Consider the following 24,443-nt stretch of genomic DNA (forward strand, 5'->3'; position numbering starts at 1 on the left):
ATTCATACACTCACGCATACACAACATATACACAGTATCATTCACACATGATCGCATTAGTCACCAAATTCTTGTTTTGGTCGTGTCCCTCAGTTCGGTCTTTACTTATCATTGCGTCAAGCAGCAAGTTTCTACACCTGAACATCTGACATCTACCTTTTCATCATCAAAAGTGTCATCCCCAGTGTGTCTGGTCCAGAGATGTCACTCATTATAAGCCCGGTGGATTCCGGCGAAATCTTACAAAGCCCAGTGGATTCTGGCCAACTTTTTTTAAAAGCCGAGTGGATTCTTGCATATGTTTATCAAAAGCCGAGTGGATTCTCGCAAAAGCCCAGTGGATTCTGGCAAACTTTTATCAAAAGCCTAGTGGATTCTCACAAAAGCCGAGTGGATTCTCGCAAAAGCCCAGTGGATTCTGGCAAACTTTTATCAAAAGCCGAGTGGATTCTCGCAAAAGCCGAGTGGATTCTCGCAAAAGCCCAGTGGATTCTGGCAAACTTTTACCAAGCCGAGTGGATTCACGCAAAAGCCGAGTGGATTCTCGCAAATGTTTGCAAAGCCGAGTGGATTCTCGCAAAAGCCCAGTGGATTCTCGCAAACCTCTTACCAAGCCGAGTGGATTCTCGCAAAAGCCGAGTGGATTCTCGCAAATTTTTGCAAAGCCGAGTGGATTCTCGCAAAAGTCGAGTGGATTCTCGCAAACCTCTTATCTAGCCGAGTGGATTCTCGCAAAAGCCCAGTGGATTCTGGCAAACTTAAACGCCGAGTGGATTCTCGCAAAAGCTGAGTGGATTCTCGCAAAAGCCCAGTGGATTCTGGCAAACTTTTATCTAAAGCCGAGTGGATTCTCGCAAAAGCCGAGTGGATTCTCGCAAAAGCCCAGTGGATTCTGGCAAATTTTTATCAAAAGCCGAGTGGATTCTCGCAAAAGCCGGGTGGATTCTCGCAAAAGCCGAGTGGATTCTCGCAAGCCTCTTATTTTGTTTCAAGCTGCCAGTCCCAAACAACGGACCGCTTGAGTTTATCTTGTTTCAAGCTGCCAGTCCCAAACAACGGACCGCTTGAGTTTATCGTGTTTCAAGCTGCCAGTCCCAAACAATGGACCGCTTGAGTTTATCTTGTTTCAAGCTGCCAGTCCTGAACAACGGACCGCTTGAGTCTACCTTTTTGTCTTATTTCAAGCTGCCAGTCCAAAACAACGGACTGCTTGAGTTTATCTTTCATCATGTTTCTAACAGTCAGTTCCAACCAATGAACAGTTTGAAATCACATTTTATTTTCTCGAACGTATCATTCCCCGCTTTGTCGGATTACGGAATATCAAGTCCCCGCATTGTCGGATTACGGAATATCAAATATGTCTTTCCCCGGTTTATCAGATTACGGAATCTCGAAAGTGTCATCCCCAGTTTATCTGTTCTAGTGATGTCACTAATCAATATCAATTTCAATTTCAAATGGTGTTATCCCCAGCGTTAGCTGTTCCAGTGATGTCACTAATCAAGTCAATTTCAATGGTGTCGTCCCCAGCATAGCTGTTCTAGTGATGTCACTAATCAATATCAATTTCAAAAAGTGTCATCCCCAGCGTTAGCTGTTCCAGTGATGCCACTAATCAAGTCAATTTCAATGGTGTCGTCCCCAGCGTAGCTGTTCTAGTGATGTCACTAATCAATTTCAATTTCAATTTCAAAAAGTGTCATCCCTAGTATATCTGTTCAAGAGGTGTCACCAATCAAATTTAACTTCAAATGTCAGTTTCTACAAACCATCAATTTACAGATACATTTCAAAATTCCAAGTGTCTGTTCAAGATTTTGTTTCCTTTCATTTGTCTTCATGTCAGTTATCAATACGGTAATAGACAATCTTTCCCCAGTGAAACTACATTCCCCCTAACGGAGTCGGATCCCATTCTTCAACGAATTTGGGTATCATGTCGTTGTTTCTCGTCTCAGTCAAGTCAACTTTGTCGTTCTGCATTCATACAAGCATTTCACGAGCATTCATAGCATCTTAGGTCCAAAATTGGTGTACTTTGTATTTAAGTCTCTTCGCTCCGATCGAATTAAAGATTCCATCTTCAAATCTCCGGACGAAGAAACTTAAATAGGGGCATCTGTCATACCCCAATTTTTGACCTAAGGGTCCTACATTCATACACCGACACGTGTCATCTGACCCTGATCAGTCTTTGACTTTTCAGTTAAAAATTCGGCAGAGAGGTATTTTAAAATGCCTCATTTTTTTTGTTCCGGGTCGGGCCTTCTTCTCTCTTTAAGTTTTATCTTTAATTCTTAATTTCCATCTTTTATTTTTAATCAATTTTTCTTTTTGTTAGTTGTTCGTTTTTTATGTTTTATTTTAGTCACTAGTTCTTTTGTCCTTATTTTCTATTTTATTTTGTTTCTATTAATTACTCTTCTTTAAGGATCTGAAAGTTTTATTCATTTAGTTTGTCATTCATTTTCATTTTTCATTATTTCTACTATTATTTTATTTTGTTATTATCCTATAAAATCAAAAAAAATTGTCAAACGCTCCTTTTCATCCCAATCCAAAGAATCACGGTTTGTTCATCATCAGAAAACAGTCCAGGTTCAAATCCAAAGACAGCCTGTTCACATCACATATCCAGTACAAGTTTACATCCCAATCCAGCAACAGACTTTGCTCTTCTTCCTCCTCAAGCCACAAACTTTCTGCTGTTTTTTAACAAACCCTAACCTCAAATCCTTCACTATAAGTTGAACCTGCAGCACACAAGTTGGGGGAAAAAGATTCCAAAGAACCTGCCGACAAAAGACCCTAGCCACCACACAATATTATAGTTTCAAAACCTAACAGCCGTAATTTAGATTAGAGTTTTGAAAAGTATTGTTGAATTGCGATTTCTAGTTTTCTCAATCATTTCTGTTTACTCATGTGAATTGTGGTGTGGTTTCACCTACATGTTCTGCTATTGCCGTATTTCAATTCTAAATTTAAATTTTTTTTTTTTTTTTTTGACGTGTTTCTATTCCAATTCATTACCTAACTGTGCGCAAGTTTATTATATTTGAGAATTGCTATTTATGTTATGTCCACGTTGCTGTTCCTTTTATTTTTTTATTTTTTTTCTTTCACTTGTTGCTGTTCCAATTCATTGTAATTGCTTACTGTAGCGTGGCTTCAAAGTATCCAACAATATAAAGTACCATTCAATTCATATTGTAGTGATGTGCTTTTGTGTGTTGGTACCGATTTCAATTCAATTTCACCATTGCTGCACGTTTATACTGGTTATTCTATGTTGGTGCTGCACTTGTTTTATTTCTCTATAGCTGCGTGTCTTTACACTAGGTATATCTACATTCAATTTTAATTGTTTGAGAACACTATTGCCACGTCTTTACATACTACTTATTCATGTCCAGTTTCTGTTATGCACCATTAATTCTACTTTAGTAATCTTGTTAATTGGTTGCTTGTTGCCCTGTTACATAATTTCATTGGCTGTTATTATTATTATTGATTTTCAATTTAGCAAACTTGTGTCGTATTCTATGTATAGTCATTTTTTTTTGCAGCGTGGCTCTTCCAACTACTTTGAATTGCTACTGCCGTGCTGCTCTCTTTAGTAGTGTTGCCTTGGCTGCTCTCCAAATCAAGATTCCATCATAAAGAGAACCGGTGACCCTACATTCATTTTTTATTTGTTTAATTCTCTCATGCATTTTTTCATTATTGTATTTTAATTTTGCTGCATTTTTAGTTATTTTATTTCTATTTGTCACATTTTATTTTTATCAAGCATTTTCAAATTATTAGAATGTAAGTAGGCTTTAATGTAATTTATCTATCTCCGCTTCTTGCACATAATTTAGAATGTAAATTAGGCATTGATGTAATTTATTTATTTCCATCGCAGACCATAGCATGTATAATAGGTTTTTTTTGTAATAGCTCAGGTGCATGTGTGTGTGCGTGTGTGTATGCCTTTATCTCTCTTCTAGTTTAGGTAAATGGTCTTTGTGGTGGTCCAACGCCGCCATAAGGTCCCTACGCGTTTTATTTTCTGCTCCGTTAGTTTAACTTTTTTCCAATTATTCAAAAACAACAAAAACATGCAAATAGTTCAAAAATCACAAAAATATTTTCTTAAATAAACATTGATCTTAAATCAAGTGACGTCCTTTTTTATTTTATTTTCTTAATCAAATATCAATCAATTTAACTTATTTTGAGTCCATTTTCTTTCAATATTAAAAAACACAAACAAACATCATTTGCCACTTTGGCTTCTTCCATTTTAAAACCTTTTTCAAAACACTAAAAAACACTCAACCAATCAAACGTCAATTTCTACCCCGAACTACGAGGTTTTGATCCCTCACGGGTACGTAGGCAGAGGACTTTGTCCTTCCAAATCAATAAAATGTAGATAATTAGGTCCTCCTTTATTAATCATTTCAAATTCTTTTTTCTTCGAAAAAATAAGCAAGTTATAGCACATTAATTAAATGAAATTAAGAGGTTCCCGTAGAGTACTACGGACATAAAGGGTGCTAATACCTTCCCTTTATGTAACTAACCCCCGAACCCTAAATCTTTTCAAAATGTGGGGTGTTTAAACTTTTTTTCCCCTTTTCTTAAAAATAAAAATGTTCAGTCGTGAAATAAATTTAGTGAGTCAAAAAGCTAATCAAATAGCCTTGATCTCCGAAAAATGACGCGACAATGCACTTCAACAATGTTCGAAAAGAAATATATATCTAAAACAATAATATATAAAGAAAAACATAATTTTTTTTTTGTTGGATTTTTTATTATTCAATTTATACTTTTAAACAAATTTGGCACTGCAAGAAATATATTACAAAATATAATTTAATTTTTTTAATGTATTTATAACTATGATTTTTTTTAGAGTATAGTATCTATTAGATAGATAACAAATGATATAAAAAGTTAAATAAATAAATATATAATATATCAAGTTGCGACCGATAAAGAGATTACATATTTCTGTCACAATGTTGGCGCCAAAATTCCCGCCCTCATTTTTCACAAAATTTTGAACTAAAATATAAATTTTGACTAAAATATGTGACGGAAATAAAAATTCCGTCCCAATTTTGCGACAGAAACGACAATCCGTCTCAAATTGGAGAAATAATTTCAATTCCGTCCCAATAAAATAAAGATTTATTTAATAAAATATTTGTGCAAAATAGCGTTGCTAATTCCGTCCTAATTTAATTATTTTGGGACAGAAAATAATTCTGTCACGAAATTCCGTCTCAGTTTGGTGTTTTTCTTGCAGGTATTATTTAAAATGATAAGATTTTTTTTTTCAGGGAGATAATATTTTTTTATTATAGTTGTTATATATTGGTCAAAGATAAAATATAAGTTGTTACTATTTAAAAGTTATAAATATCTACGCATATAATTTTAATTAAAATTTTATAAAAAAATATCGCTTATAATTTACCCGCGTTAGCGCAGTAAATACAGTGAGACTACCCACCTTTTGTTTAGTAATTTTGTTGGTGTATAAATTTCACTTTTGCTTGAGCTCTCTAAATTGAGGCATAATTTTGTAATTTTTTTGTGAAGAGGTTTAATTTTAATTTTGTAATTTTTTTGTGAATAAGCTAAATTAGTCTACCCAAATTGACCATAAGGAGGAGTACACTCCCAGGTCCCAAACCAATACCAGCAACGAACCTAAGTGGGTTTTAATTTTTTCATTGAAAGAAATATGCTAAAAACCAAATGTAAGCCCTCTAGTACAAGGTGTACCAGAGAAAACTTAAAAGTAGAAGAGTTTACGAAATACACATTATGCTACAACAAGTAGCCAAAGCAAAATTTAGAAACCACCATCAAATATGACAAAGGATTCAACCTCCAAGTATGGTAGTCAAAATTAAACAAAATAGAGTGCAGTTTTAACCACTAGAAAGCCTGAATTTTTACCTTTTCCGATAAGGCGACAAGATGAGATGTCTTATAATAAATATCATGTCATTGTGATCCTTCCAAATAGTGAAGAGCACAACAATATATCCAAACAATATTAAAGGTTGTACGGGAGTTTTTGGAAGTTCCCCCTAGCGCACCAAACTGAATTGAATAATCCCCTTAGTTCATCCGTGAAAATTGCATTGAAAAATAAGTGATCCCGATCTTTCACATAATCACACCCAGCCGAACAAGAAACATATGTATCCATCAAAATGTGACGCCTAATTAAATTGTCTTTAGTTGCAAGTCTATTTAGAAATAGCTGCCATACAAAAATGTTGACTTTGAGAGAAATCGCTTTAAGCCATAAAAAATGATTGCTCTGATCATGAGATACATCTTGTAACTGTGTATTGTTAGGAGGAATGAAGTTTCCAAACCCGCCGGTCCACCATCTCACCTTGCAAAACAACGTTAAATAAACAATTCACACACTCCCTCACCAAAATCTCCTCCCACACAAAGAACCTCATTCTCTGATTTCACGCATCCCTATCCACTCCCCATCCCAACACAAACATCTCCACCATGGTAGCTAATTTGTTAACAACCAAATCAAAGAGTTTGGTAAAACAAACATCTAAAGAGAGGCCATCAAGCCACATCTCTCCAGAACAACGTCGACCTCCCATCTCCCAACTCTCCTAGACCATATCTCTCCCTGTTGTAATGTGATTAAAGTTTTGCAACCACACTGATCCCCCCTCCTCCAAAACATAACCTTCCACCCTCCACTCTAAACCTCGCACTCAACACCTTATATGATAAAATCTTCCTCTCCTCATACTCCCTCCACTCATAATTACATAATAAAGATAAATTAAACTCCCTCGACCTTCTAACCCCTCAATCCTCCATTCTCTATCTGTAAACATAAAATATGCCATTTTAATCAAAACAATTTCGTATGATTCTCAAAATAAATAAAAAGTTACTAAAATTAGATTAAAGAGAAGAAATGATATTTGAAGAAGCTTTAAAGAAGAAAAGGAAATAAACTGGTATGGAAGATAGTACATACTTAAGGAGAATCATCTGTCCCCCGAAGACATATGGTTACTCCTCCAACCAGACAGTCGACTACAAATACGATCAATCAAGGGATAGCATATATTAAGCTTCCTTGGGTCCCCATCGATGGGCAACCCCAAATACACAAACATAATAAGCCCATGTTTACAATTCATAACCATAACCACCTCATGTAACCACAAATGTGAAACATTAACAATGAACAACATACTTTTTTGGAATTTGATTTTTAAGCCGGAAATCTCCTCAAACATAATTAAAACTGTCTTAAAAGTTCGAATACTCACCCAACTTTTCACTCTGACCAACAATGTATCATCGACAAATTGTAAATGATTTATTGATACACTAGGTTGCACCCCAACACCATAACCAATGAATATACTATTCTCAACCAAAGCCTTCATAATTACATTAAGCCCTTCAACCACCAATAAAAACTAAAAAGGAGAAAGGTCACCTTGTCGAAAACCTCTTTCCAACTTAAACATATCAACTGAGCTCCCATTCACCAGAACTCGCGCTAAAGTTGTTGTAACACATTCTCAAATTCACATACACCATAATAGAGGAAAATTCATTATAACCAAAGCTCTCCCAAGTACCTTTAATCAACCTAGTCATAAGATTTATCAAAATCCACCTTAAGAATGCCATTACCTTCGACAACATTTTATACCAAATTTCTCAATCTATTTGCCATCACCTTCGACATAATTTTACATAAACTACCAATCAACGATATGGGATGAAAATCAGTCAATCTCTGAGGGTTCTCAATTTTAGGTATCAAAGCTATGAAAATACTATTAATACCTTGAGATAACTTGCCATTTGGATGAAATTCAACAAGAAATTTTAGCATCTCCACATTTAATACCTCCCTTTTTTGTAAAGAATCCCATATTGATACTATCTGGTTCAGGATTCTTGAAGCTATCACAGTCCCACACCACCTCTTTAATCTCTTCTAACAAGAATGGCTTAATGTGATCAGACCCATCCTCATCATAAATATATTTAAACACCAAGTTCCCTAACCTTGGTCTAGAGACAGCCGCACCCTTGAAATGACTCTGGAAATGCTGGAAAATTGCATTTCTGAGACCATCCACACCCTCAATCTGCACACCATTATCATTAATCAAAATAATAACATTCAACCTTCTCCTTGAAGCCATCACTCAATGAATTTTTTTTTGAATTCGCATCACCCGCATTCGACCAATTAATTCTTGAATTATGCCACTGAATAGTAGAATGAAGGTTAGATAAAGCAACAACATCCGTTAATAAAAGATGAATCTTTTCAATCACTTCCTCCTCTAGACCTTCAACCTCCCCTTTAACATCCAAAGACGCCATATATCTTTGATGCCATATATCTTTGATCTCCCCTTCAACAATTTTAGCTTCTCTTTCAACACATACTCACTCTAAACATGAACCTGATAAGACAACCATTTCTCCTTAACAAACTCCTTATACCTTGGTAAATCCGTCCAAACTTTCAGCATCCTTTGCCGTCGAGGACCCCAATCTTCTTCCTCTATAGTTAACAAAATTGGACAGTGATCAAATAAGCATCTAGGGAGATCCACTTGGATGCAATTCTGCCAAGAGGAGCATGAAAATTTAGATAACAAAAACTTATCCAACCTGCTCATAGATACTTCATCCCCTTGATACCAGGTGTAATTACGACAAAATAATGGAAAATTAATAAGGAAATTACCATTGATATATTGATTGAACTGAGAAAAGTCCTCATTTTGTTCCCTGACCATGTTAATTCTCTTTTCCTTAGTAGACCGAATAACGTTAAAATCACCCAGAATACGCCAAGCAACCTCCTGATCATTGTTAAGCATTTCACCCAACATTTCCAAAAGTAATTGTCTACCCCCATTATCTCAAGGAGCATAAACGTTGGCAATTGAGAAATCTAACCCGATCTTAATGAAACTCGCTTTAACCACTAAACAATTCTTAGAAGAGAAACCCACTTCCTCTTACCCCCACAAAGACCTACTAACAAACTCATCCACAACCTCCAACTTAGACTCTTGATTACAAATCACTACCGGTCTTAGCTCCCTCACCACCCTCTGGACCTCATTTTTCTTCTCCGGACCCCAAAGAACTCACACATCATAGGAAAGACTCTTCATGAAAACCACAAAACATCCACATACCCCACTAAACACCCACCCGAAAATCCAACTCCCTCCACCCTCACCTTCCTCATCATCCCCTTCACCAACGCCCTCCTTGTAGAAACTTTCCCACTCCACTACTTCCTCTAGATAAAGATTGTAAACTATTCTTGCACTGAACCCTAATAATTTCAAGAACCTCTCTAACATATGACTCTACCTCCTTTTTATTACCATGAAAAGCGCGCCAATTTTTGCAATCCATCTTAGACGCAGATGAACCAGGCCATGATGATAAAGAAATACCTTCCTTATTACATTTAGATTCCTTTGAACATTTAATATTCTCCTTAGCTTTCTTATTGCATTTTAGAGAATGGGTCATCGCATTCCTATCTCTTTTAGATAACCTAGCCACCCTTTTCAAATCAATCACAGAAGGTACCACTCTTCGTTTCATTTGTGTGGACTCCTTAGAACCCATATCTCGGCTGATGGCTTTATCCACTCCATTAGAACTTTCAAACAAAGCGTTTTTTGTTGTATAACTCACATAATTAGAATGACTAGTGCTCTCCCCAGTCCCCTTCTTTGGCACTCCGCCTTCAGAGACTAATTGTGCCTCTTTCTTCCACAAGAGGTACATCATCATTCATACAAATCAGTTCCGAGCACACATGCTTAATACCGTCCTCATACTCCACCAGACACGCATATGATACCATACTCAAAATCCTTAATGGTATGAATATGTTACTTCTTACCATCAATCCAAAACTCCTCAGTCACATTCAGTTTTCTAATAATAGGAGTAGTAATCAACAACCGAGCATTACGTAACCTTTCTTTATCAAAATTCGGCTCATCAATTTTGAGCAACATGCATTGTAAAGACGGAAGTTCTACGAAAAAAACACTATTCCATTCTTGAAAAGGAATACCATAATAGATCTCACACACGCACCTCATTCATAATGAATAATGGAATCCTTCGACCATGGTAGAAAATCATAAAAAAAATCACCAAAAAATTCAGACGCTTCATTAAAAACAGTCTTCTCGTCCACTTCACCCTTAGGATACAAAAATACATTATCTCCTCCCAAAGAGATGATATGAAAAATCCGAAAGACCAGGATCCACAAACATCTGTTGTATCATAGGTACACAATGGCAATTTCTAATTTTAGTCGTTAATCCTCTACTAGCTCGATCAACATCTACAATAAAGACAAAAACATTATAGCTTTCGACGTTACTTTACGAATATCCTCAGTCAAAACATATGGCTCACCCACCCCAAGCACCAAACCTCCTTACAACGCACCTACCCCCTCCACCTTTGCCCAAACCAAAATTCCCTCCCCCTTAACCTTCCTCTCCTTTTTCCACAGATTGACCAATGACGTTGGTCTGAAATCATATGATAATAGCTCTTTTGTGAATAATCATCTGTTATGGTTGAAAGTTGTTTCACTAAAAATAAATTAATTCGGAGGAGACTGTTTTTTCCTAACGGCCAAAATTGTACGGGAGGTTGAGGTTTGATTGATGACAAAGATCATCTTTTTGTTAAGTGTGATTTTTGCGGTAAATTTTGGAATGCAGTTTATTGCTGGTTAGGTTTTTCTACGGTGTCGCAAAGGAATGTATTGGATCATCATATTCAGATTGCGGGTTTAGGTGGCTTCTAAAATCAGTTTCGAAAGGCTTTTAATATTGTTTGGCTTTCAGTCGTGTGGGTAATTTGAAAAGAGAGAAATAAACACATATTTCAGCACAAGGAGGAAGATGTTCGTTCTTTAGGAAAAAAGGTTATGCTTCATGTATACTAGTGGTTTAAATCGACATCTCCCTTGTTTGAATTTGACTACAATTATTGGAGGCTTACTCCTCTTTCTTGTCTAACGGTTGTAACTTAACTTTGTGACTGGTTGTTTTGTTCTTTTCTTTTTTGTTACCATGGTATCATTGTAACTTTTATAAATCTTCTTAGACACATCTTGTTCTAAAAGACTTTTTTGGTGTCGTAATAAAATTCATTTTAGTCTATTAAAAAAAAAGTGAATTGTAAATATATTTTCAACAATTGTAATGATAATTATAACATTAAGGTATTGAACGACATCTTACATGACTATTTTATTTGCTTACATCGGAAATCATAAATTATTAGGGCAACGATTTCCTATGGTTGTTGATATCATAAGCCTCCACTCTAGGTAAGATGATTTATAGAGAAAAAAGCAATTTCACTAAGTAAAAACATCTGATTATTTTGAGCATGGATAGCCTCCCTTTCATTTCGAATAGCTTTCTCACAATTCTCAGCTCCATCACCAGCAGATTTTACATCATTTTTTGAATTTTGAGGATTCTTTTCCAACTCACGCAATGCTGTCTTGAAGAATGTAATAATCTTAATGTAGAATTCATCTGCACATTGTCTAAGAGCTTTGTCATTGGTAAAATGATTTGCCACATCTTCAATATCTTTTTGAAATGATAGGGCCTGAAATATTGCCATATCCAAGATAAACGTGGAGAGGTCATGATAGTTTGTAGCTGATACAATTTTGTGGTTACCTTTCAAAAGATCCAAGCAAGCATGGGAATCTGGCCCAGTCTCACTGCATACAATTTCATACAAGTTGAGACATGATGCTGGATTAACAGCATAAGATATGAAGCACAAGCAAATGATGAACAATGTAGTGGATTTCATTTTTTTAATGTGATTGTTGACTATGGGTACCTCAAATTGATTTTCTATGTCAATATATCAATAATGGGATCTATATATAGTTAGTTTAAATATTGATAATACCATGTGTCAAATTTTATTTTTTTAGTTCTTGTGTAAAAAACTTGACTCAAAAACTACCACGTTGACCCCCTCAAAAAATAAAATAAAAACTAGCATATTGATATTGAGTAAATTGGTCAAAAAACTTAATTATTAATTATTAAATAATGTGATATCCTTTGATTAAGGGACTACCCTTCTAATGTCTACGATTCCTTTTGACTGAATTAAGATATCTATCTATATATTTGACCATAAGCACACTTATATGAATTTATAATCAAATAATTTTTCTAGAGGTTATAATCAAATAATATATATATTTTTCTTAATTTAAAATTCATATGAATCATGACAATATTTTATTTTATTTTAGGAGACTTAACCTTTGACTATGAACATAAATATATTTTAGTTTATAATTTAAAATAGTTTATCAACATTTCATCAATTTTCTTGTCAAAAAAAAAAAACATTTCATCAATTTTAATCATTTTACTAATGTACTAAAGTTTATTATTTAGATCTAAAACAAAATGTTTATTATGTTGATGCTTGTAATAATGGTGCAAATGAATTTATGGGTAAACAAAAGAGTCATGTATTATGAGCAAATTCGGATACTCCTCATCAAGTGTCTACGTCACTCTCTCAACCATATTTTAAACTAGGGAAATGTTAACCAGTGCCCCCGGGGCACTGGATAAGGAAGTAAATATAGTAGTTTTTGTATCGGAAACTGTGTAATCAATTCCTCAAAAGTCAAAAAAATGTTGTTTTTCATTTAAAAATTCCTTTTTTGGATTCCTTAACCAGTGCCTCGGAGGCACCGGTTAACAGGACCCTTTAAACTATTTGAACAGCGTGTGCACCGTTTATTATATTTTCCTTCCTAACAATCTGAACTTGTAAGTATTTATTTGTGTTTTTAAAGATTTTAAAGATCAACTAGCAGGATACTTGTGCATGAACATGGGGTCGCATGTTGCGCTCAATTTTTTGAGTCAAGATCTTCTCCATTTTGTATCCTCTCCATTTCTTCAATTGGAGAGATATAGACTCAAAAAAAATTGAAAAAAGTAAAAAATAATTAATGATGGTGAGACCCACTTAGTGGTAGGACCTACTATCTATTTTATGTGTCTTTCTCTCTCCAAATTGTGTACTTCCATTTATTTTATCAAATGGAGAGGGTCCTAACCCCAATTTTTTGTGATAGAACGTAATTGTGTTAAATTTAAGTACTATTTAATTTAAGTACTATTTAATTTTCCCTAAAAAAAAAAACTATTTAATTTAATAAGAAACCTGCATGCTATAAAATTAATTCAAGCTCTTCCCAATGAATGACATATTTATGCAACTATCATTAGAAATATCAATGATCTCCTTAATCTCCCTTGGAATGTGCATCTTACCCACACCCTTCGAGAGGCAAATGTGTGTGCAGACTTTTTAGCTAAGCATGGTGCAAATCACAATTCTTCATGGTGCAGCTTGGAGACCCCCCTACCGGGCTTGGAAGCTTTACTTCTCGCTGATGCATCTAGAGTGCAGTTGTTAAGGCCGTAGTCTAGTTTTTTGGTTTTTTTTTCTTTCTCTATTTACCAAAAAAATTTAATAAGAAAGGTTATAAATTTACTCAAAAAAAAATATATGAAAGGTTATATATGTGTTGAAAAATCACAAGATTTATAGGTTCGTGGGGTCCTTAAAAATTACCAACAAAAATAAGTGCTTGTATTATTATATGAGTAAAAATAGAAACTTCTGAGTACAAATAAAATCACATGTAGAAATCACAAAAAAGAAAGGACACCACTAAAATATAACAACAACAACCAAGTCTTATCCTATTAAGCGGGGTTGGCTACATGGATTGAATTACGTCATAGTGTTATATCATAAATCGTATATGGATCTAACTCACTGACCTTTAAATCCTTTTTAATTATTTCTCTTATAGTTTTTTTTAGGTCTTCCTCTACCTCTTTTGACCTGACTCTCCTCCATCTAATCTACACTTGTAACACCCCATTTTTATTCTATTTATTTTTAGTGGATGTTTGAGTGTTTTATATGAATTATTTGGTATATGATGTGTTGTGTTTTATTTAAATAAATAATTGGTTTGTCATATAAAATAATAGGAGAAATAGAGTTAAGGAAGGAATAATATTTATTTTGGTTAATGGAAATTAAATAGTAATAATGTGAGAAAAGAAGGGAGTTATGTTTTAGAGTAAAAGATAGAAAAAGTCAGAAAAACACTGGTACGTACAGACTTTTAGAAACTGAGCTTTTGAGAGAAGGAGGGAGAAACCTAGAAGAGGCTAAGAGAAGAGGGAATCCATTTCTTTTGCTGTAGATTTTGCTGTATTAAGGTAAGGGTGGGATTCCTTTCACTAATAATATGTATAATTCTGAAATTTGATGAATTGTTGTGTTCTTGATTTTAGGGTTAAAAAGTTATGCTAGGTTGCTATAATGAAATGAATTATGTTGAGAATGCATGTTTTCTATGTTGTTTTGACTGCTATGTTTCCCATAGAACCTATAAACATTGTTGCAAATCATTTGGGGGTTTGGGTGATCAGAAATTTGGTTGATGAAAATTGAGATTTTGAGAAATAAGTGATTCTGGGATAAGCTGTTTTGGAGATTTGAAAATATGATTTTTTTTCAGTAAAATATAATAGGATTTGTCGAATAGAACGCGTAGGCGAAAACGGAATCAGATTCGGGGTAACGGTTAGGTTTTTACGGACGAAACGGTAAAACCGGGAAAAATGGGACTGCACAGAGCTGCATCGCAGGTCCCTGGCTGCTGCCTTTCCACGCCTGTGCGCAGTTTTCCACGCTTGGGCGCAGCAAGGCAGCCCCTCATGGGTGTCTGCTTGTTGTGCTTTCGTTGCGTGCTGTCAGAACTTCGATTTTGGCGTTCTTGTGTCTTTTTCACCTGTTTCCGTGTTGAATTAGCTTTCGGTGTAAACATGAAATTTGTAGATAATTAAGTCAGCTTTATAATGGCCTTGGTTTGGAGTGGAAAAGATGTGTAGATTTTGAGTTATGATAAATATAGTCCAGGTGGGTCTTCAGAAAACTTTAAGAAAACTTGGCATAACTAATCCCAAGTTAGTCCAAAAACTTATGGTTGGTTTCCCAACTTCAAACTTAAGTGTTAGGGATTTAGTTGAAGTGTTTTATGGGTATTTGGCTTATGTCTTATTGATCAAAACTTAATTGATTTTGAAGGATGTTTTGGACTTTGAGATGAATGTAATTGATTTATATATATGCTATGTTGTTGATTTCCGTTGTTGACGTTGTATCGTCTAATGTCGAAGTTAGGGAGTGTGTCATAATTGTTGTAGGCACATATGTTGTTGTTGTAGTCGTTGTTGAAGTTGTATGTTGATATACACAAGTCGAGTCCATATGCATACTCATGTTCTGTTGGGGGCTTATGCCCTGGAATGTTTATCATTCATCTGTTGGGGGCTTATGCCCTGGGATGCTTTAACCATCCAAACTATTGGGGGCTTATTCCCCGGAATGCTTAGTATTCAACGCGCGTAGATTGCTACCACATGCATGATGCATTAGTTGTTGTCGTTATTGCATTGTCGAGTTGTTGTTGTCGTTGTCGCATTGTCGAGTTGTCGGTGTCGTTGTTGATATCGAAGTTGTTGCTGTTGTTGTTTATTGTTGTTGAAGATGATTATGTCGTCCTATATGTATACGTTTATATACATTCTTAATGATGCCTGCTGTGATATGCTGTTTTTTCATTAATTTGATGGATTATATATTACTATTATTGAATGTGTTTCTCACCCCTTCTGCTTGAAAATGTTGCCCTTCGTATGGGTAACTTGCAGATAATGAAGGCTTGTAGGTTGGTTGGCTCTTGTGTCTAGGGCTCTGGTACATATTAGGATGGGGATCGTCGCGAATGTTTCTTTCATTCTTTTATGTATCATGTTTTGAAAAGACTTTGTTGTTGGAGTTTATCATTGTTGAGAATAATGTTTATTATGTTGAGGCCTTTGTGCCAAGAATTTCATTGATGTTGGATTCGGTTGAATTATATTTTTGAAAGAATTATTCCGCTGCAGTTTTTAAGATATTTTAAATGTTGGTTTAAATAAATAGTTATTTTCTATTTATGAATTTTTGAAAAGCAGTGTGACTCCCCGTTGTGTGATTTACTCTGATTATTATAATTAATATTACGACTGTTGGGAGAACGGGGTGTTACAATTGGTATCAGAGCAAGTCGGTCCGTCCGGCCAATTAGTATAGTCGTGTCGAGCCATGTAGAGTTGTTTGACAATTTGTATTGTCTTAGTTGTGCTGATTTTTGTTGTTATGTAGAACTTTGAGATGGCTGGAAGGAATGACGCTGCTCTAGCTGCTGCTTTGCAAGCAATGGCCCAAGTGGTGGGACAGCAACAGAATAATGCTGGGGCTGGTGCGAGTGACGTAGTAAGATTGTTGGAAACGTTCTTGAGGAACCATCCACCAACCTTTAAAGGAAGGTATGACCCCGATGGAGCTTAACAATGGCTCAAGGAGATTGAGAGAATTTTTCGAGTCATGCAATGCAGCGAGGCTCAGAAGGTACGCTTCGGTACCCATATGTTGGCTGAGGAGGCAGATGACTGGTGGGTAGGTGAGCTTCCTATCCTAGAGCAAGAAGGTGCTGAGGTAACGTGGGTTGTGTTCACGAGAGAATTCCTGAGTAGGTATTTTTCGGAGGATGTCCGAGGTAAGAAGGAGATTGAGTTCCTTGAATTGAAGCAGGGAGATATGTCGGTGACGGAGTATGCTGCGAAATTTGTGGAGCTTGCTAAGTTCTATCCACATTACACCGCGGAGAATGCTGAGTTTTCGATGTGTATTAAGTTCGAGAATGGTCTGCGTGCTGATATAAAGCGGGCCATTGGTTACCAGAAGATAAGAAACTTTTATGAATTGGTGAGCAGCTGCAGAATATACGAGGAGAATACGAAAGCTCATTACAAGGTGATGAGTGACCGTAGAGGTAAGGGACAGCAGAGTCGTCCGAAGCCTTACAGTGCCCCTGCTGACAAGGGCAAACATAGGATGCATGATGAGAGGAGGCCTAGAGGAAGAGATGGTCATGCTGAGATAGTTTGCTACAAGTGTGGTGAGAAAGGCGACAAGAGTAATGCATGTAATCAACGAGATGAGAAGAAGTGTTTCCGTTGTGGCAAGAAGGGTCATACAATAGCTGAGTGCAAGCGTGGTGACATCGTTTGCTTCAATGGTGATGAAGAGGGTCATCTTAGTTCTCAGTGCAAGAAGCCTAAGAAGGCTCAGTCAAGTGGAAAGGTGTTTGCATTGACCGGTGCACAAACGATTAATGAGGATCGACTTATCAGAGGTACTTGTTTTTTTAATGGTACTCCTTTAATTGCTATTATTGATATTGGTGCTACACATTGTTTCATTGCTGTTGATTGTGCAAATAAGTTGGGTTTAGTTATGTCAAGTATGCCTGGGGAAATGGTTCTTGAAACTCCAGCTAAGGGTTCAGTAACCACTTCTCTTGTTTGTCGGAGTTGTCCTATATCCATGTATGGTAGGGATTTTGAAGTTGATCTTGTATGTTTGCCGTTGACGGGTATGGATGTGATTCTTGGTATGAACTGGTTGGAATACAACCATGTGCATATTAATTGTTTTAGAAAGACGGTGTACTTTTCTTCTGCTGAAGAAGAGAGTGGAGTAGAATTTTTATCTACCAAGCAGGTGAAGCAGTTAGAACATGATGGAGACTTGATGTTTTCTTTAATGGCCTATTTGTCTGTGGAAAATCAGTCGGTAATTGATAGATTTCCCGTTGTGAATGAATTTCCTGAAGTTTTTCCTGATGAGATTCCAGATGTGCCACCAGAGAGGGAGGCTGAATTTTCAATTGATCTTCTGCCGGGTATGAAGCCTGTGTCGATGGCTCCTTACCGTATGTCAGCTTCGAAGTTGGCAGAGTTGAAGAAGCAGTTAGAAGACTTGCTTGATAAGTAGTTTGTAAGACCGAGTGTTTCACCTTGGGGAGCGTCGGTGTTGTTGGTAAAGAAGAAGGATGGTAGCATGAGATTATGTATAGATTATCGTTAGTTGAATAAAGTGACGATAAAGAATAGGTATCCACTTCCGAGAATTGACGACTTGATGGATCAATTAGTGGGTGCTCGCGTGTTTAGCAAGATTGACTTAAGGTCAGGTTACCATCAGATCAAGGTGAAGGATGAAGATATGCAGAAGACAACGTTTAGGACGCGATATTGACACTATGAATATAAGGTGATGCCTTTCGGTGTTACTAATGCACCTGGTGTGTTCATGGAATATATGAACAGAATTTTTCATGCTTTTCTGGATAAGTTTGTTGTTGTGTTTATTGATGATATCTTGATTTATTCAAAGACTGAAGAAGAGCATGCAGAACAGTTGAAGATTGTGCTACAGGTGTTGAAAGAAAAGAAGATGTATGCTAAGTTATCCAAATGCGAATTTTGGTTAAGTGAAGTAAGTTTTCTTGGCCATATTATTTCTGGTAGTGGAATTGATGTAGATCCGTCGAAGGTTGATGCGGTATCGCAATGGGAGACTCCTAAGTCGGTTACCGAGATTAGAAGTTTCTTGGGTTTGGCTGGTTATTATTGTAGATTTATTGAAGGGTTTTCGAAGTTGGCACTTCCATTGACTCAGTTGACCTGTAAAGGTAAAGCGTTTGTGTGGGATGCTCAGTGTGAGAGTAGTTTCAATGAACTGAAGCAACGGTTGACGACATCTCCAATTTTGATTTTACCAAAGTCAGATGAACCTTTTGTTGTATATTGTGACGCATCCAAGTTGGGCTTGGGTGGTGTGCTGATGCAAGATGGTAAAGTAGTGGCTTATGCTTCTAGACAGTTGAGAATTCATGAGAAGAATTATCCTACGCATGATCTGGAGTTAGCTGCTGTGGTTTTTGTGTTGAAAATTTGGAGACACTATTTGTACGGTTCCAGATTTGAAGTGTTTACTGATCATAAAAGTCTGAAATATTTATTTGATCAAAAGGAGTTGAAGGATTATGATTTCAGTTTGAATTATCATCCAGGTAAAGCCAATGTGGTTGCAGATGAACCTTTTGTTGGAGATTTTAAGACTATGTATTGATGATGATATGAGTTGTATGATGACATTGTTACTTGGTGACTTGTTTTATTTTGGATGATTGTTGAGACGAACTATTTAAATGTCGATGTTGTGATGTTTTATTCCGCTGCGATGTTTTGAGGAAATTGTTATTTATGTATGCTTGATGATTTATTGAAGAAGTAACATCTAGATTCTTGATATGTCGTATCATTAGCGTAATTTATCGCTTTGAGAGTTTAGGGTGTTACAGCCACCACAAATGCCAAAATAGGAAAGCCAGCTAGGCATGAAAGCAGAAGGAAAACCAGGAACAACAGCATGACAACAGACTGAAAAAACCTGGAACAACAATAACATAAGAGCCTATACAAACAACTAGAAAAAGACTAGAAACCAACCATGGTACCTCAAGGGAAAGCCACCACCAGTGCTAGAAAAAAAATCCCCACACACAAAGCACTATCTCAGAAGGCATTCTTTCAGATTCCAGCACCACTCATAAATATGACACGCTGGAATCTTTAAGCGAGTTAAATATCACCTCCAAGACAAGACTTTATATTTATTTACTCACTAGATAGAAGAAATAAAAAATATAATACTTGACTGATGTTCGAATAAAAAGAAAATTACCAATTCCATAGGAGACTAAATTGTAGTTCACTCAACTTTGTTATACCCTAATTTTGGACCTAAAAATACTTGCTCAAAATGTTTTTCTATCTTTGATATGTGTCTATTACTCTTGAAAGATTGCCAATTTGCTATTGTTTTACACTGATATTCTACCCTGCTTTATCTCCCAATTTAGCTTTAAAAATCTTTTCAACTGTATATTTGTCTATGATTTCTTTCATTTAAAACCATCCAAATGTTTTTCTTGCATTTCAAGTCATTTGAATTTGTCTCTGATCAATTGCATCTTTCTCTGCATCTTATTTCAATGTTATTTGCAAAAATTCATGAAGAAGGGTATTTTAGTCATTTCCTGCATTCAAATTCATTTTAGTTCTTGAAAATTGTTTGAGTCTTTTCAATTGGTTTGTATAAGTCCTTGTTTCAATTCCATGTTAAAATCCATTTCAAAAATCACATTTGAAGCCATTTTGAGTCAGTTTAGCTCCTAGTGGGCATTTTAGTCATTTCCTATGTTAAAATTTCTTTTCAATCTTTGAAAAATTGTCCCTGAATCCTTTCAATTGGTTTGAATAAGTTTTTGTTTAATTCCATGTCAAAATCCATTTCAAAAATTGCATTTGAGTCACTTTGAGTCATTTTAATCCCTAGGGGCATTTTGGTCATTTCACATAAAATTTTGACAGAGAGAGGTTACTTTGAAGTACCTCATTTATGTAGTTGGTTCATTTTAGTCCTTTTGGTGTTTTTTATTGGTTCCACTTTACGTTGTTTTCAAATTACATTTTTTACCCAATTTTATTTTTAATTGCATTTTAAGTCCTTAAAGTCTTTACAATTTGCACTTTGGTCCTTTTTTTTCATTTCAGTCCTTAAAATCTTTAAAGTTTGCATTTTTAGTCCTTTTTTCCTTTCTTTCATTTCAGTCCATAAAACCCTTTTTTTTTTCAATTTAAATTTTAGTCCCTTAGTCTTTAAAAAAATTGCAGTCTAGTCCTTTTTTTGAATTGTAGATTGGTCCCAAAGTCTCAGGAATTGTACAAAGGCCCTCAAGCCTAAGAACTCAGCAAGGCCGAATTACTCAAAATCCAGGGACAGGTGTCACAAACTCACTGGTTAAGGCATCACACTTGTCAGCTATAAATACGACACAGTGTCAACAATTCCAATGATCAAGTGCCAAATCATCACAAACAACAAATTGATCCTCTCTCATCTCATCAAAGATCAAAATCATAACCGTTTTCAGGTTCATCAAGAACAATGAAGAATTCAACGAAACCCTAATTTTCCAGAACCAAAAATCAAGCTAAATTGAAGCAATTTCTTCGCAGTTCTCAGAGATTCACCACTGAATCATCATCATCGAACTTTAGAAACTGCAATTCAAGCACGAATTCAAAGAGTCCGTACGATCACAGTGAGAGAAGTGAGAAGAAGAGAGAATCGAAGCCAGTTCCAAACCAGTGAAGAAGAAAGAGAGAAGAATACCGATTTATTTTCGGTTTCAACTTACCAGAAAGCTTTCTTGAGGATCTTTGTTCGAATCTCCATTTCAATTCAGGTAACCACAAGAAACTCCTTCGTTTTCATCGCAAAAGCTCAACGAAAGTTCGTAAGCACAAATAAACGGTGGATTGAAGTAGGTTAACAAGTTTTTGGACTTGTTCTCTCATAAAACTTTGAAAGGATTAAAAAACGTTGAAACCGAAACTTCAAAATGTAGATCTACAACATTGCACCGTTTATTTCGCAAATTAGAGTCCGCATTCGTAATCAGTGTAGAAAATAGGTTAGATTAGGGTTCCGTTTCAATAAATTCTGAAAAGATTCGAAAACTCTGAAATCGTAAAGTTTGGATGTAGATCTATACAGATCCAGTGAATGTTAGGAAGAACTAGTTAGGTTTTCAAACTCAGGAAGAAAATACGAACACACCAGTGTAAAAAGCTTTCAAAAATAGTCAAGATTGGGATTCCGACGCGGTGGTTCCGTCACCGGAAACTTAACCGTCGCCGGAATCTTCATCGGTGTTCTTCGTCTTTTCCAGAAAGCATAAGGAAGGAGATGAAGTTCTAGAGAGAAGTGAGAGCTTCTCTCACTAGAACAACAATGAAGAGAGAGAAAGAAGAGAGGAAATGAACTAGACCGGTGTCCTTGTGCTTTTATAGGCACTTGAACCGGTCCGGTTCGTTCCTGGTTTAGCCTTACTTCATTCTTAGCCTTCAGATCTAGGCTTTGATGGAGTTGGATCAATCCAACGCCTCTGAGGCATTTGGATGATCCAGGTCCATCAATGTGTTTGGGCTTGGGCCTGTCCCTGTCCTGATTTCGTTTTTGCTTCATTCTTTGCTATTTGGACATTGGTTCTTGATAATTGTACCTCTGTCTTGTCAAAAAACCCTTTTAAAAATTCCTAAAAATTGTGTTCAATATTTTCTTGTTATTTTCAATGAATTTTGATGTGTTGTACATATTAATTTTGATGAAAATATATGAGGAAATGTTTTGTCCTTTGTTAATTCATCTTTTTTATTTTTCTTGTTAAAAATCTTGTCAAAAATCTCTAAAAATCTTGTGAACTTTCTTGCAATTATGTTTGATGTTTAATACTTGTCTTTTATGGTATTTTTGACATATAAAAATGGATAGAAACATAGGTGAATTTGTTCGTGATTTTTTGGGGCCTTTTGTCAATATTTGTGAGGTTTTTTGTATAAGTTGATTCCTATATTTTGTCTCATGATGATTGATACTTGATGAATCAATTTTGTGATGTGTTTGTCTTTAGTTTAGTGTGTTTGGTACTGTTTATGATGTATGGTGTTAGTTTCTTGTTCCATAAGTCCCATAAATAATTGTTTGTGAAAGAAAGGTGCCAAATATGTCTAAAAATATATCGTAATTCTTGACTTGAATGTGTTCCTATAACTGTCACCTTATTTGTTGTAATAAGCCCTTTAGAAAATTGTCATGATATGAGGATTATAGGTCATACACTTGTTTTGATATTATGATGAACTTTAGGCATATTTTGCTACTTTTTAGGGTTTAGGGTTTAGGGTTTAGGGTTTAGGGTCATACACTTGTTTTGATATGAGGATCTTATCACTTTTTGTCAAGTTCTTAGTGGTTGTTTTGCTTATAATTTCCATTCTATGATGTCTTGTGCTACTAACCACTTTACTTCATGTTTCATGCATTCCATAAAGCATCTCATCCTCCATCTTATATTCTTAGTCTTTATTTTCTTACACTTTAAAATTCATGCAAAAGTTAGAATGTAAAGACCTAGGAATTTTGTAATTTTCGTTATGCTTTTGAATTCTTGCAAGACCATAGCATGTATTTAGGCCAATGATGTAAAGGACAATGGACTCTAATGATGTACACCGACACAAGCACCGACACATGCACACATATCACATGGTTACTTTAGATGTATGCTTAGGGAATGTATGCTTTAGATGTATGCTTAGGAATCGCGATACTTAGAAAAGTTCCCTTTTCCAAAAAATATGAACAACGTCACTCAAATCATTTTCTAAATAAACTTTGGGATCAAAATCCCATTGATTTTCCCTTTATTTTCTTAAACAAAATCCTAATGAATTTTAACCATACTTAGACTCCTTTTGCAAAATAACTAATTCCACCGCATATTTTTCACAATCTTATGCCCTTGAGGCCTCTCCCTCTCATTCTTCAAAATTCCATTTTCAAACTTAAAATCAACCAACAAAAACAAAAAACATTTTTGGAAGAGAACTAAGATGGATTTGATCCCTTAAAAGGGTACGTAGGCAAGGAACCAATATTCCTTCAATTCAAATAAAATAAAAATTCAAACGCCTTCTTCTCCCTCCAATTCTTGACTTAGTAAACTCTTAGGTGTAAATATCATTCTTCAAATAGCATTTAAAAATAAAGCGCGCACGTAGAAAGTAAAGACGGTTCCTATAGGATACTATAGTCGTTATGGGTGCCTAACACCTTCCCGTAGCGAAAACAACTCCCGGACCTCGATTCTCAAGGGTTTTGCTTATTTTTTCCCTTCCCAAGAAAAAATGAGATATCAAAGGTTCAAAAGGTTCAAACGTAATCAATGTTTGACACCCGAAAAACCAAGATAAAACAAACTTGATCCTTAACTTTTAAAATGATTAGTGAAATTGAAAATCATCGATTGCACTAATCCTTCACCTTTACGGAAAATTGCAGGACTAAATTGACTAATTCAAAACTCAGTCTCATTCACTTATGTAATTTTCTCAAATTATAATCGGAGTCAATGTTGTGTCAAGTTTCCTTTCAGTGTTTTAAGAATTATTGCAAATGTTTGTTAGTTCCAAAGATTTAGTTTTGAATGATTCAATTCAGTTACTGGTACGTAAATTCTGAGTTTGTGTAGGATACGTGAAATGAATTCACGCTAACCACCAACCAGAAAATACCAATCGCAATTGCAAACAACAACAAAAAAATCATAACTCTCTTATTCAAATAGAACATAGAATCAACACGGTCCAATTAAGAAAATGATAAATTGCTAAAAATAATGCAATTAGGAGACCGAATACATGCATACATGCTGAAAGAGATGAAGAATTGAAACTTACAAACCC

The 24,443-nt window shown here is 35.5% G+C and overlaps 2 protein-coding genes across 2 annotated transcripts; one reads left to right on the forward strand and one right to left on the reverse strand.

Annotated features, from left to right (window-relative positions):
• Nucleotides 1–11,421: 11,421 nt before the first annotated feature.
• Nucleotides 11,422–11,928, reverse strand: LOC146914477 (uncharacterized). The gene has a single exon (XM_085721075.1). It carries the CDS (start codon nt 11,926–11,928, stop codon nt 11,422–11,424), a length of 507 nt encoding a protein of 168 aa, XP_085577201.1.
• A 4,467-nt stretch (nt 11,929–16,395) lies between these two features.
• LOC146914478 (uncharacterized) lies at nt 16,396–19,200 on the forward strand. Its single transcript, XM_085721076.1, has 4 exons — nt 16,396–16,550; nt 16,620–17,419; nt 17,519–17,677; nt 19,142–19,200. Exons 1-4 carry the CDS (start codon nt 16,396–16,398, stop codon nt 19,198–19,200), a joined length of 1,173 nt encoding a protein of 390 aa, XP_085577202.1.
• The last annotated feature ends 5,243 nt before the right edge of the window (nt 19,201–24,443 follow it).

Source organism: Medicago sativa, chromosome 6 (genome assembly GCF_051527215.1).
Source record: "Medicago sativa cultivar Bolivia chromosome 6, Bolivia_mono, whole genome shotgun sequence".
In the NCBI taxonomy this organism is placed as follows: domain Eukaryota; kingdom Viridiplantae; phylum Streptophyta; class Magnoliopsida; order Fabales; family Fabaceae; genus Medicago; species Medicago sativa.